Source organism: Engraulis encrasicolus, chromosome 16 (genome assembly GCF_034702125.1).
Source record: "Engraulis encrasicolus isolate BLACKSEA-1 chromosome 16, IST_EnEncr_1.0, whole genome shotgun sequence".
Taxonomy (NCBI): Eukaryota; Metazoa; Chordata; class Actinopteri; order Clupeiformes; family Engraulidae; genus Engraulis; species Engraulis encrasicolus.
The window spans coordinates 42,441,970-42,456,984 of record NC_085872.1 but is presented as its reverse complement, the minus strand read 5'-3'; the positions used below and the strand labels follow the sequence as shown (position 1 = coordinate 42,456,984).

General features: G+C 43.6%; 1 protein-coding gene across 2 annotated transcripts in view; it reads left to right on the top strand.

The window, feature by feature from the left end:
- Positions 1-490: 490 nt before the first annotated feature.
- Positions 491-15,015, top strand: part of pde4bb (phosphodiesterase 4B, cAMP-specific b) — a 47,408-nt gene continuing 32,883 nt past the window's right edge. Inside the window, exons 1-3 of one of the 2 annotated variants that reach the window (XM_063219669.1) lie at positions 491-798; positions 7,758-7,870; positions 10,167-10,396. In XM_063219669.1, the coding sequence (XP_063075739.1) occupies positions 7,829-7,870; positions 10,167-10,396 (272 nt within the window). In that variant the 5' untranslated portion in view covers positions 491-798; positions 7,758-7,828. Of the gene's footprint in view, positions 799-7,757; positions 7,871-10,166; positions 10,397-12,288; positions 13,662-15,015 lie in introns of those variants that run through there. The other variant, XM_063219670.1, reaches the window with a different exon arrangement.

The window sequence follows — 15,015 nt, the reverse complement described above, 5'->3', positions numbered from 1 at the left end:
GGTACTGACCTAGACATGGGGAACAGCAAGATTATGGGGAGTCTGCCAATAGTGGAAATTTGCATATTCAGGTTGTTCGTGCTTTTCCACATAAGGATGTTAATTTCCCCAAAATTGGATTTATGCTGACAATGTACAATATAGTAGGCATTGACTTTGTATTTAGAAAAAGAAACAAACAAACGAACAAAAAAACAAACAAAAAACAGAATTTGATGACAGAAATCTAAATGTATGAATATATAATAGGACATATTATAATATAATACATATGCCTAATATAATATAGCCTAATATAATATAGCCTAATATAATATAATTAATATAATATAATATAATATAGGGCCTACACTCATGAATGAATGACATTACTGTAGTCATAGGTTCTAGACTACATAAGTTTATTCATGTTGTTACTTGCTCCATAGGATTGTCTGAAAAGCCAATCGCAGTGATGATAGACCTAAAACTCCCCCACCCAATGGAGTCCAGTGTGCCTGTGAATCGAATGTCTTCTTACAGCATCGACAGAGCATCTTCTGTGGGGTCGTCGTTCAGCACTCATAAAGTCTGCAACGTCTAGGAGGAGAGCATGATACAGGTATGCATGCAGCATGGACCAATCGGGCAGGGTATGGTCCTTGCTATGTGGGCTTGCGCCGTAGCCCACTCTTGTAGCGAATGAGACCCGGATCCGGTGCAGGTTCGTCTTTCAGTGTTCAGATGGGATGCAAAGCCTAAATGCGACGTACACTTCTGCACTGGCCGTTCTCTGAAGACTGCCCAAAGTGAAAAGCGGTAAGATTCCAAGTCATATTTCCAATCTAGCTATCTTATGGTTCTTGCCTTTTCAGTCAACTTGCTTGCGAGTAGACAAAGAAAAATGAAATTGCCTGGGATAGGCGTAGTTGCATCATGCTTTAAGTGAGGAACTTTTCAGTCAGTAGCCCACACGTGTAGGCTAATCCACGATACCTCACCCTCGTACTAGCACAGACTGATTATTTAATTTCTTTGCTGTATCTGCATTAGCCTATAGTAATCCCTTTCCTTTACTGCAAACTTGCATGCCTGGAATTTCGGCTAGACAGTGCGGTTATGAAGAACGACGTCTGTCTGATACCTGTTTTCACCAAACTCAGATCAGTAGCCTACTGTATTTGAAATTATTCAATGGTAGAGTGTCATACGTCGTTGTCGTGTAGGCTATACTGTACTACTAAAGTTGAACCGTATTGGTCTCCTGCAAGTTAGCTAAGCTATATGACAGTGTACTTTTGCAATTGCACCCCACCTCTGTAACTAGCGTTGCCATCTGGCCAGGTTTTTCCTGATTGTCCAGGATTTTAATGACCTCAGACTGTCCAGTGTCCAGGAAAAAGGCTACTTTCGTGGACAATGAATGAAGGACAAATAAGGTGGATTCACCTTCTTTGTGAAGGATACCAGCATTGCGTGCAAGCAATAAGGTCAATTGAGTTTGAAATGTGCAGGATTTTTTCAGAGGTGGCAACCACTGACTTGTATAGTATAATATAGGCTATATAATTATAGTATACAAGTCAGTGGTGGCAACCCTATCTGCAACTATTCTTTCAGGAATTCTTGAGATCAGTAGAAATTTCAAGAATCCACAATTTGTAGGCCTACAGACATATGAAGACAAATAAACTACTGCAATGTCAGGTTATGAGACGTAAACATTAAATTAATAGTGTGCCTGAAGCTGCAGAACTGTTTCACAGTATGGAACAATACATATTTTTAAAGCTTCTTTGTCTTGAACTTAAAGTACTGTTTTACCAAAAGTATTCGCTCAACTGCCTTGAATCATATGAAGTGAACTGGCATCCCATTCCTAACCCAGAGGGTTCAATGTGATGTTTGCAGCTATAACTGGGAAGGCTGTCCACAAGGTTGAGGAGTGTTTTATAGGGCATTTTGGCCATTCTTCCAAAAGCACATGGGTGAGGTCACTCACACTGAGCCTGGTCAAGAAGGCCTGGCTCTCAGTCTCTGCTCTTATTCATCCCAAAGATGATCTATGAGGTTTAGGTAAGGACTGTGCAGCCCAGTCAAGTTCATCATACCATACTCTGTCATCCATGTCTTTGGATGGACCTTGCTTTGTGCCCTGGTGCACTGTCAGACCCTGAGCTATAGGGAGGGTGAGCAGGGCATTTGCTCCTGGGCCCAGGGCCCTCCCGTATTCATGAGGGGGGCCCTGTTGCGACCTTGGCAGACAGTATGGGGGGCCCCGTACCTGTCTTGCCCTGGGGCCCTGTGTGCAATTATTATTTCACTGTGCACAGTCATGTTGGAATAGGAAGGGGCGCGCTTCAAAACGCTCCTACAATGTTAGGAGCATGGAATTGTCCAAAATGTTTTGATATTTTGATGCTGTTCCTTTGCGTGTCTAGCATACAAATGCTCATCTCCAGATTTGCTAAAGCACGCCTCAGCAATGGGTGCTGTGAAATGTTGTCTGCATGTCCAGGAGTAATTATGACAGGATGTAGGTCCATCAGGTCATTTGGCACAATAAGGCCTCTAGATTTTTAAAATAATCATCAATTGTTTGGCCTCTCGTGTTGCATGGAAATGATTCATCCCATCAAGTCCTTCATCCAGTAAATTACCAAAAAAAAGGAGCTGGAAAAGGACATGCGGTCGAGTCTGGTGGCTCTCCGGGGGGCCGTGAAGAGAAATCTGAGGCCTCTGGAGTTGTACATTTGCATCTGAATAGGGAAAATGGACAAAAACCTTTTACAATTCCCTAACAAAGGCTTGGTATTTTCTCACATAAATGTGTGAAGTATAAGGAACAAAATTCACGGGTAAGCGTTTAGGGCGTCAGACTTGTAGCCCAAAGGTTTCCGGTTTGACTCCCGACTCGCCAGGTTGGTTGGGGAGTAATTAACCAGTGCTCTCCCCCATCCTCCTCCATGACTGAGGTACCCTGAGCATGGTATGGTCCCGCCGCACTGCTCCCTTGGGGCGTGCCATTGGGGGCTGCCCCCTTGCACGGGTGAGGCATAAATGCAATTTCGTTGTGTGCAGTGGCATTGCTGTCGCAATGACAATGGGAGTTGGAGTTTCCCAATTGGGCTTTCACTTTCTTTCACTTTTCAAAATTCAGGAATTGCATAGCCTAATACAATCAAACAACATCCATATACTTGCAGTAACTGAGACTCATCTGGACTCTTTTATTCTTGATCCAATGGTTGCATTAGATGGATACTCTTTATTTAGAAATGATAGAAACAGGTATGGAGGGGGAGTGGCCATTTACATACAAAATCATTTTCCTTCTAAAGTGTGTCAGGAATTTATGTGCAGCAACGTAGAAGCGCTGTGGGTACAAATACATCTATCGCACTTGAAAACTGTTTTAGTTGGTTGCTGTTAACTTACAGGCCTCCCAGTGAAAATTTCCCGTATTTTAACGACGTGTGACATGATTGACAGGGTTGCTGACTCAAAGACTGAAATCTACCTGCTTGGCGACATGAATATTGACTGGCTAGATAGTAATTGTTCTTTTAAAAAAAAGGTTATCATCACTGGATAATGCATGTAACTTGACACAAACTGTTACTGCTGTAACCAGAGTAGTCACTAATTATGTGGGACATACTATATGTCAGTAATGTGAATTTATTTCCATAAATGGCAGTGTTTGGAAAAATGGCATGCTAAAAAAAATGGTATCAAAATGTGTATTGTATCAGGTGGGGGGAGTTACAAATCAATGCCACCCTTCAACCTAAAGAAACACTCTTAATAACACCTTAATGCTTGGTATTCCTAAAATACTGATCTCAATTTCCTTAACCCTTTAAACATACAGTGCAAGCATCTTATTGTAGAAGCTATTTGAAACTTTTTTTAATAAATAAAATATTAAGAAAGTATTTATGTACTGGATTAATTTCCAAGTACAGCAATACTTGGTAAAATTCACTGCCAAAAATCACATTTTGGCAGCCATTTTGTTTATTTAAATTTGACAGTCATAAAATCCAGCCTGGGAGCAGGTGTAGTTGAAATCAGAACACTTAAATTATGCAGAGTCAACATTTTCCCACCTTTTTAATAAAAATGTTTACAACATTCACACATGTCAAATATGTCTCCAGTCTACTATGCTGCTGCTTACTGTGTCTGAGGGCTGCAAGTAATGGGCCATGTTCCATTCAGGGCGTTGTCGTGATTCTCACAAACCAAACCAGCCACCTGGCCATGCCCTCTCTTCACACATGGTAATCTGATCTCAGACCAAACTTTTGTCTGTTGTTATCCACACTGTAGCCATGAATACACAGCATTGTGTATGATGTGTACTATCCAATGGTACTGTGGACTAAAAAGTAGGCTTGCATTGAAATTCAATGTACGGTACTGTAATCTCATGCAATAATGGCAGAGGAAGGGAAACTGAAGTACATAAAAATTGTTAATTGTTTTGGCTCAATTATCAAAATTAGTTGTTTTTCTTTTTCAAATGGCTATGACACGTACCTTGATTGCATAGTAACAAGCCACAGTATCACTGAAGAAACCTAAATGAGCCTGAACATGCATTAGGTATCTTTTTGATAGTGCCAACTATAAGTTGGTTGGAAGTAGGTAGTGACTGAAACAAGTTGTGCAGTATAACCCAAGATATGGCTTTTGTTGTATGTTGCTGCCGTTAGAAGAGATACAACTAACACGATTGGGTATGGGTTAGGTATGTGCCAAATGACAAGTTTGTAACGCCCAATAAACGGCCATGGGCCATCATAAACCACACCTTCTTTCCTACAAGAAATTGCATATGTAACCTCCGGACTATCTCACTTGTGAGATCGCCTGGAGTTAATCAGGCAAACAAGTATCAGCATCAAAGTGGGATTCGGTATCATAATACATGCCAAGAGAGGGGTTTCCCCCAACTCATTGAATGGAGTTTATTTGCTACACCCTTATGTATTTAATCGAATTGAAAGCAGTTTTATAAATGATCACTTTTGAATGTCAGGCAACAGAGGCCCTCTTTGTTCAGGCCTTGTGTTGACCTTGCAGCATGATGTTCACTCCCTCCCACCACCTCCTTACTAGCTTTAGGGAACTTTTCTTAAACGCTTTTTTAGGGGCTTTTATGCCTTTATTTAACAGGACAGTGTGAGATGGAGACAGGAAGCGAGTGGAACAGAGAGACAGGGGAGGGTCGGGAAACGGACTCGAACTGGGGTCCCCGAGGGCATGCAAGCTGAAATATGGGGGGCTTAGCGCGCTGCGCCACAGTGCCCTCCTGGGGAACTTTTCTTGATACTTCCCAGTATTTTTTTTGTCTGACATGGCAAGCTGTTTGCATCTTGGAAAAAAGATAGTTGTGGCATAGGCTTTGAGAAATCTTAAATTAATTCTAAGAAACTCAAAACATTTCTGGAATACGGGGGTTGTTGTGAGACCAGGTGATTGTGTACCTTGAAAGGGTAGACAGCTGTGACAGAAAGCCAACGCGCTGGGTTTTTATGTGACGTATCCATCTTGCCTGCCGTTTTGTCCCCTAACATATGAGACCTGCCTCCTTGGAGATGCGGTGCCCTCTCCTTGACCTCAACAAGCAATCTTCACCACCACTTTGGCAGTTGATGGCAATAACCCAGCAGTTGGATATGTAATTGAAAGAGCCAGACCATCAAATTGAAATGACACGAAAATGTCCCCGTCGGAACGAAACCATTAAAGTCAAATCTAAATTGTATCAAATGGGATTGCTCAAGGGACGTAGAAAAATAATTTACCGCTTTACCAGGAAATTGAATTGTCGGTCTAAACGTACATAACCTCCTGAATCTCATCACCATGACCCTTAAAGCTGCCTTTGGGATGAAGTGCTCCTCAGACGTTCCCAGTACTTACTATCAGTTATCATCTCTCCCATTAGAAAGAGAACCGGCAACCTTTGGGCTACAAGTATGACACCCTAACCTGGATATGGGTGGTTATGGGTAAGGGGTTAGGGCGTCATACTGGTAGCCCAAAGATTGCCGGTTCGACTCCTGACCTGCCAGGTTGGTGGGGGGAGTAATTAAGCAGTACTCTCCTCCATCCTCCTCCATGACTGAGGTACCCTGAGCATGGTACTGTCCCACCGCACTGCTCCCTTGGGGCGCCATTGAGGGCTGACCCCTTGCACGGGTGAGGCGTAAATGCAATTTCTTTGTGTGCAGCGTTCACTTGTGTGCTGTGGAGTGCTGCGTCGCAATGACGATGGGAGTTGGAGTTTCCCAATGGGCTTTCACTTTCACTTATCGAAATAAGATTCTTGAAACTTGGGGTTACAAGCTAGTCTTTGCAAAATCCTTGTGCTATTTGATAATACAGTAGATAATACAGATAATCTATTGACATCTGTCCTGGTTTACTGTGCAACTTAGTTCTTTGGGATCACAGGAACTTGTTCAAAAGTAAAAACTGCCTTTACAGCAGGACCTTGCTAAAATAAATCACCGGAATGTATTGAGTCTCATTCTGCTCACACGCTGCAGATTGAATCTGTGTCAACCGTGCTGCTGTTGTTGGTTGTACTGTAATTAAAGTTTCTTGGTTGAGCTCAAGAGTTTCAGACACATGTCACAGAGTAACACTTCAGTCTGATTTATGTCCACTCGTCACTTTTACATTACAGCTGAAACTAATGGAATTGCAAAAGGTGCACAGTCAGGGTTTGAGGCTTGGTTGCATTTATTTTTTTCGCAATAAGGAACCAGTAGTGTTTAAATACAGTACACTGCAGAATGTACCATCTGCGGCCAGATATATTTAACATTCACGCAAGAGAATATGATGCCTCTGTACGTCATTTTTGTGGGTGATAAATGGCTCCAGAATCATGTGCCTACTACTGTAAAACGGCGAAATGACAAAGCATTATGTAACATTTAATTTTTTTCTAGGTGTTTTTACAGCGTGCATAGAGATTTTCCTGCATGGTCCACTGCTCACTCTCTATTATCATTATGTATGCTCCCCCAGACTCTAGTCAAGGTGACGTTTGCACACTGCCCCAAAAGAGATTAAGTATAGTCGTAGCGGCACTGCTAAACTGCAAGAGCAGCCTACCTAAACGTGGTGTCTGTCTGTCTGCAGTGTGGGATGTTTTCATCCTCTAGTATAATGCAGCTGATTCGTGCCACAGGAGCCGAACCCCTCAGACCAGAGACGCAAATCTTTTGGAGATTGAGCTCTCTCTCTGCATGCTCTTGTCTTGTGAGAGTTTTCGCTCAAGCAGAAGGTCAGTTTGACCTCTCTCATCTGAGGAAGAATCATCGGTCGACTTGGATCTCACTCCATCTCTGCTGCTTGATGACTCAGCAGCAGAACTTTTTGGATCTCTTTGGATCTCTCAACTAGCTTAGATATTGTTTTATATTACTGTTTTAAGTAATTATTTTAAATGTAGTGTTCCCTTGTGGACAAAGTTTTTTTTTTTTTAAAATAAAGTCTGAAAATGTAGCCAAATAGTGTTGTGAGGTAAGTAATGGTAAAACATAGATGTCAATGAGTTATGTACAGTAGATATAGCTATGAGTGAGTTTAGGAACTGCTTTTGTGTTATTGCACAAAATATGCTCTAACAAAAAATATTTTCACTTAGATGACCGAGTAATCAAAACATAAATGAGAGCAGAGTGCAACAACATGTGCATATCATCAAACATAACAGACTTTTGTTGTTGTCCTCTGTCTTTTCCCTTTCCCAGGGGTCCCGTCCTTTTCCAGTTGAAGGAGGGCGAGGTGTTGGCTGCACTGTGTCCGCCTGGTTCATGCCAACATGAAGAAGAGTCACAGTGCCCTTACAGTGACTCCCAGTGAGGTGAGAGGAGTCTTGTTAGCACCAACTGTCTGATGTGTCTAGCCTCCTCATTAGATTACATTACATTACCGGTACATTATATAACATTGCATTACATTACCGGTACATTATATAACATTACATTACACTTACTGTAGCTGAGACTTTTTTCCAAAGCGACTTACAGTTATTTACTGGGTTTTGCTTATAGTCCCTGGAGCAGTGTGGAGTTAGGTACCTTGCTCAAGGGCACTTCAGCTATGGATGGAGTTGTAGGGGGAGAGGTAAGGGTGGGATTCGAACCGGCAACCCTCTGATCTTAAGACCACCTCCTTAACCATTAGACCACGGTAGCCCCACTATTAGGCTGCCCCACTCCTCCTCCTCCTCCTCTTCCTCAGTCTCCCTTCCGCTCTGACGCAGGGGGAATACATTGACTGTATGCAGGCCCATCGTCAGGGGGGGCAAAGGGGTCAGTTGTCTCGGGCCCAGGGAATGGAAGGGCCCAGAATTGGGACCCCATTACATTGTAGGTATTGAAGTGGGGGGGCCTTTTCATATGGTTTTGTCCCGGGCCCAGCAGAAACTGTCAGCGGCCCTGACTGTATGTACAGTCATGAGAAGCCACACCTAAGCTGGGCAACTGGCAAGGGAATAGGGGCAGGAGTGTTGTTGATGAGTCACACAGCCACATGACCACAGGAACAGACTGCCCACCCACAGGGAGCAAGAGAGTGACACAGAGAAGGCAAGCTACCCCATCTGTTTATCCTCTCCTCTCACAGATGAATTATCGTGTGGTTCATTTTCCGCCACCAATTTTTTTTTGTCCCATTTCTGTGAAGATTACATTTGTTTTGCTTACCTTCCTGTTTTTGTCATGGAATAGTACATTTCAGTTTGTAGCTCACTGGCATAGAATATTGAAAAGGAACCGCGGGGGTTGCCATGGTAACTTCGCTTGTCCTTGAGAGAGAGAGAGAGAGAGAGAGAGAGAGAGAGAGAGAGACTCTGTAGTCTCTGACAGCTTCCTCTTGTCCGAATGCGTTTCGGATGATTCCAGCCTGGTCTCATGCAATTGGACAGTTGCATTTTATTTTCGTTTGTTAAAATTGCACAAAGTTGTCCATAGCGCAAGCCATTTCATTCAGTTGGAAAAAATAATTACCTTCTTGACTTGACGTTTTCTCTCTCTCTCTCTCTCTCTCTCTCTCTCTCTCTCTCTCTCTGTTTATCTATCCCTTCATTTGTTTTGCTTTCTTTCTCTTTCCTTCTTACTTCCTTCTTACTCCAGCTCTGGCAGTCTTGCAGTCGTTGCCATTATTTTCTGAAGACACTAATAATTTGTTGTCTATTCTAGTTCTCCTGTACATGAATATTACATCACTCTGTGTCAGGCCAAACTGAAGAAATGATGCGTGATTTGAGATTAGGGTTGCACCACCAGAAATGTTGTACATCAAACTATAAATAAGTGGCCGTATGTCACTATTAAAAAGAATAATAAATGAGTAGTGCTGGTTGAAGAATATGACACAGACCTAAGTCAATGTCATTGGCCATGAATAATTTAAACATCTTCTGTAAGCCATAGCTTTGAAACATAAAAACCTCTCTGCAACAGCACAGCATGTCATGGAGACAACAGTTAACTACAAAAGTCGCATAACACATTTCTAATTTTTAATCAATGTGTTTTGTGCGTTAAATTTGAAATTGAATTGTGTCCTTTCTTGAGTAGCAATTTGTTAAGGACTTTGATGCAAATTGCATTTTTGGCCAATGTCTTGTTTCTGCTTCTTTTGTGGTTTCTACTCTCTTGTCACAAGTTACTTTTGCTGTATATAAGTTGTAACTTGTGTGCTTATAACTCAGTGTGCATCGAGTAACTTCAGATTAATTGGCTGCCATTTATCAGCATGACAGAGAGTGCCACCCAGTGTCCAAATGAAGAATCAGTCAAAAGATGAACATTTTGAGGCTGTACTTGTTTTTGTTTGTGAGGACCATCGACTTTGTGATGTGATTTCTCTTCCGTATTACATGTATGTAGTGTTTCTTGTCCTCTATATGATAATTGAAGTACTAGCATCTCTCAAAATATTCTCTGTACAATCTATGATGTGAAGATTTTAAATGAAAGGGAAGAATGGAATATTGCCGATGTCACTATAAAGTTTTTCCACTTAATCCGTGTAATTGTGCAATATTGCACACATCAGTCTGCTTTCACTGTCTGTTCAGGGACTCCTCTAGTAATTGAAACTTGTATGTCAGTCTGGTTGCGGTAGTCTCACCGACACTGCCCCCTTCACAGGAGAACAAAGACCTCCTGACGGTGTACCCGCCCGGCAGCACGCTGGGGGTAGACCTCCGCCGGAACCGACGGCGCCACTCGGGCACCCTGCAGCTGCCTCCGTTGTCATGGAGACAGGCGGAGTGGGCGGAGAGGGCGTACACGCCAGACGAGGACCCCGTTTCCAGGCCGTCCTCTCTGGTTTTCCCCAGCCCCCCGCGAATCGACATCACACCCGTCTCCTTTGAGGGGTGAGTGCTCGTATAACCCGCCACCTGACATTCTCACACAGGTTGTAAAATCACCAGCTGGGCTGGGCTGTGCATGTGTTGACAAAGAACAGCTAACATGTAATCGGCAGTGCAGGCACGGCGCATATTAGTCTGAATATAAACAAATATACAAATTGGCCTGTATGTAAATGATTTGCACATTTGAAAAATGGGCATAATGTCTACTTATGTGTTAGACTCTTACTGTTCTAGTCATTTTACGATATGATACGATCAGACTTTATTTTCACTGAAATTCATTTTGCGTCCCTTTTATCGCAAGATGGCTTACAAAGACTCTTATTTTGTCACCTTCCAAGCTGTGGATTGGATTCAGTTATGAGGTGTGTTGTTGCTTAATCATGTGTATACATTTGGGGTTCAAAGTCAGCTGAACATTTGTTTTTCTTATTTTAACACCCCCCTGGTGTGTGTGCGTGTGTGTGTGTGCGCGCGCGTGTGCGTGCGTGCGTGCGTGCGTGCGTGAGCGTGTGTTGTAAAAAAGCCCTGGTTTCATTACACTGGAGATATTTTATGGTGCCATATTTCACGAGCAAGTGTCTCGCAAGTCCCAGGGGAACAGGGGAGAAAGAGAGGGGAATGCAATAGAATGCCTTCTTCCCACAACCACCCCAGACCTCGTGTAGGGCAGAGGCCAAAAGGCAGTACTGTAGCATTCAGATGGACTAACTCAGACAGCGAGGCAGCAGTGCCATTGCCAACCACTGCTGAAGCCAGGGAAGGAATGGACCAAATAAGTATGTCCAGGACACAAAATATAGGGTGGGACGTACATGAAGAACAAAAAGAGAAGAGAAGGGAAGGTACAGTGCAGTAGTGTTGCTGCTGTAAGGTGATGCCTCTGGTGTTGTTGAGGGGCGCCTGGTGATTCGAACATGTCGTCTGAAGACGTCAGACCGAAGCCCTCGGACACAGCTGATGATCCTGAGGGTGAGCAAGGGCAAACCTCCGTCCAGCACGGCCCAGAAGATCACCACCAGCAGAGCTCTTATGGATCCACAATCCCCCCAACACAGGCTGAGCTGGAGGCCGTGGGACCCCCCGCAATCCCCCCAACACAGACTGAGCTGGAGGCCGTAGGATCCCAAACAATCCCCTCAACACAGACTGAGCTGGAGGCCGTAGGATCCCAAACAATCCCCTCAACACAGACTGAGCTGGAGGCTGTAGGATCCCCAAGCCAAGGGAGTCAGACGCCATCTCAGAAAGCCTCACCTAAGACTTCACCGAGCCTCTTCCGCAAGTTGGTGGTGAAGAAGGGCATTCGCCAACGTCGGCGTTTCACTGTTGCGCACACATGGTAAGGTGGATCTTTGAGGTCGTGATTACTGGCTATGAAGTATCTTGATGGTAGTCAGATCCTTACTTTGTGGCTCCCTACTTTGTGACAAGGGCATCAAACAATGAAGGACAACACTGGAAATGTAGTTTTTTGATACATAGTTTGATAGTGTAAAATGCCTCTACTTTATATGATCCTAGATTCATTTATGATAGATTATCTGATTGTCTTAGATTGCCTAATTCAAAAAAGATAATTTTTCAAATCGAAAAAGAATAAAAATGAAAAAATGTGTAATTACATTCACTTAGTTATTGCTCTCAAGAATATAAACCATATGCGTTACATTTGCTACAAGTTTTAGTAGACTTTCTCAAATTACCCATAAAGCCCTTGTCTCATTAACAATATAAAAAACACGGAAACTTGGGGAACATGGAAAACGAAGAACACAGAATGTACAAATGACTGTCTGGCCTTGAATATTGCTGTAGCATTGGTCATCTTGACTGTTCCCAGTTCCCAGAGAGAGATGGGCCCGCTATTCTGTGTAGTTGCCTTTAGTCTTCCTGCCCTCTGCCTTACATGTGTGTGGCAACACTGGAGCGTCCCCATCCTAGCCTCTCCTCCTTAGGGCTGGACTGGGGCAAAAGAATCAGGTTGGGCATTTCCTTTTTTTACTTTTTTATTTACACTTTTACATACATCACACGAACATCACACACAACGTTGATGGTGACCAAGACCGGTCCGCCAGGCAATTGAGAGAGACGATGGAGCCTGTGACAACATTTTAGTCATCTATTATGAGCTGTTTTGACCACAACAGGCAAAATGACTTAAATTAAATTATTATTTCAATCTGACTCGGACAGGCCAGCTGTAGCGGCATGAGGGCTAAAGGGCCGTACACACACATAGCTCCTATTTACTAGCTTCTCGCTTGCTCGCCTACTCGCCTCTATTTCATGGAACGTTCGCCGAAAGTTCCCGCGGTTTTAACTGCCAATGAACAGGCGATAAGTACCGAACTCTGCCTTCCAATTGGTTACTCGCTTACTCGCCTCGCTCGAAGATAAAATATTTTCAACTCGGGATCCGCCCACATCGCATCGCTTGTACAGTACTCGCCTACTCGCCTGCTAGTCTCGCTGGAACACATTAACATTCTATTGAGTTCATTCGTTGAGCGAGTAACTAGCAGCGACGTGTGTGTACGGCCCTTGACACCACTACACTGAGGGAAGGACCAGGCCAAAATCATCAACAGTCTATCGGGCAAATGCCCTGTATGCCTAATGGCCAATCCAGCTGTGCTCCTCCTTCTTCTTCCTGTCAGCTTCACACTAGCCCAAAATGCTGCAACTCTTTTGAGGAAACTGCTCAATGATTCCACTGAAGCTTTCTGTTTTGGTTTCCCACACATGTGCTGTTCCTATTCGCTTTGGACAGCGTTCATCTTTCAGTGTCACAGTCATAATCACCGCTTTGTCGAGATTAGTATGACAAAGCGGTATGACGTTAAAGCACTTTGGATATAGCGTAAGAGAATGACAGATCATGGGGGTGGGGGCAGAGAGAGAGAGAGGGGGAGAGAGAGGAGTAGGAAAGGGAGAGAGACAAAGGGTGAGAGACAACGGGAGAGAGAGAGAGAGAGACAGAGGTCCATTTTCAGCTAATCCACCCCAGACCTCCGGGCTCGTCCGCTGTGATCTGTGTGCTTTACTCTGTGCGCTGGGATCTGTGATCTTTTCACTGTGATGTGAGCTGGCATCCCTGGGGGCAGTCTGTGTTGGATCGGAGGCGGCCGTGGGGGGCTCTGGTGGCCCCTGTCTGAGCCACCATGTTCAGGGTGTCCCCTCGGCCCCGAGGCCGGCGCCCGTACTTCGACTTCAGTGAAGAGGTGGTCAAGGCCAAGGGGACTGACCTGCCCACTGTCAGGTGAGACTCAATTACTCTCTCTGAGAAGGCTTGAATGGCCTTTGCTGTGATTGAAGTGGGTGAGGTTGGAGTGTGGTTTAGTGGGGCAATGGTCTAGAATAGTATGTCAAACACAGTTGAAGTCCCCTAAAAAAAAAAACAGTGATGTGTATGAGGTCAGGAAGGAGAAAAACTCTTTACACGTGTCTCCGGACCTGAGTTTGTCAGCAGTTCAAAGAATGAATGTGATTTGATTTCTTTTACTATTGTTGCAATCTAAAAATACTTTATGTGTCAATAGTCGTTCAACTATTGCCATCATCAACACGTCCTCGACAGCAAGAGATGGCCTGTGTGCTTTTCCTTGACATTATGTGTCAAACAACTGTATCACTGTTTTTTCGTCCCATATTCAGAGTGCAGTCTGAAGGTGTTGGACTGCGAGTTCCATGCAACTGTGCATAGATAATCCCTCATGTTCAGATTAAAGGGAGAATCACCATTTGAAAAAAAAATCATTTGACTGAAATGCCATTACCATGTTGAAATGTCTTAATCCATCTACCAAATGACGTGGTGGGATTAAAAGGATATTAGAGCAATGGAGGTGTCTATGGTGTGAATCATAATGGGTGGATGCGCAGAACTGGTGACAATGGTTACAGTTTCATATGTACAGGGTTCCCACTGGTGCTTGAATTCCTTGAAAATGCTTGAATTTCAATTAAGTATTTTCAAGGTTGTGAAAATGCTTGAATTTTCGGTGAAGTGCTTGAAAATGCTTGAAATTTGTGTCAAGGCAAACTCAATAAGCCAAATATTAGAAATCAATTGTTTAGGTACATAAAAAATCTGAGGGAGTGAGATGTCAGATGAGATTTGATTTGCCATTCGACATCTTAAAATTGATTAGAATGCAGGAAATTGCATCTTAAAACACTGAATTTTCTGGGGGAGGACCCCCACTCCCCCCCTCCCACTCATAGGCGACCTTTAAATTTTAAAGGTGCTTGAAAACTGAAAAAATGGTGCTTGAAAGTGCTTGAAAAGTGCTTGAATTTGTTCATGAAAAGGAACATGATAGAGAGTGCAAGCCGAAGGAGTTTCTTTTGTGTTTTTTGTCTGATTTTATAGTAGAGGATAAAATTGAGATAGTGAGTGTCCAGCAAACTAATCTGTCCAGCAAAATGTTACTCTGAGCACTTGGGAGGGTTGTTTCAGAGAGTGTTTATGGGTAGTACGAGAGAGCAATCTCGCTACTTTTTCCGGGTGGTACTGTCCACTAAGTGGCGCCATCCAGACAGCGCAGAGGAGCGCCAAGGAGCGCAGAGGCTGTTGAAATGAATGTGGTCCCATGGAGCTCAACCACGATGCT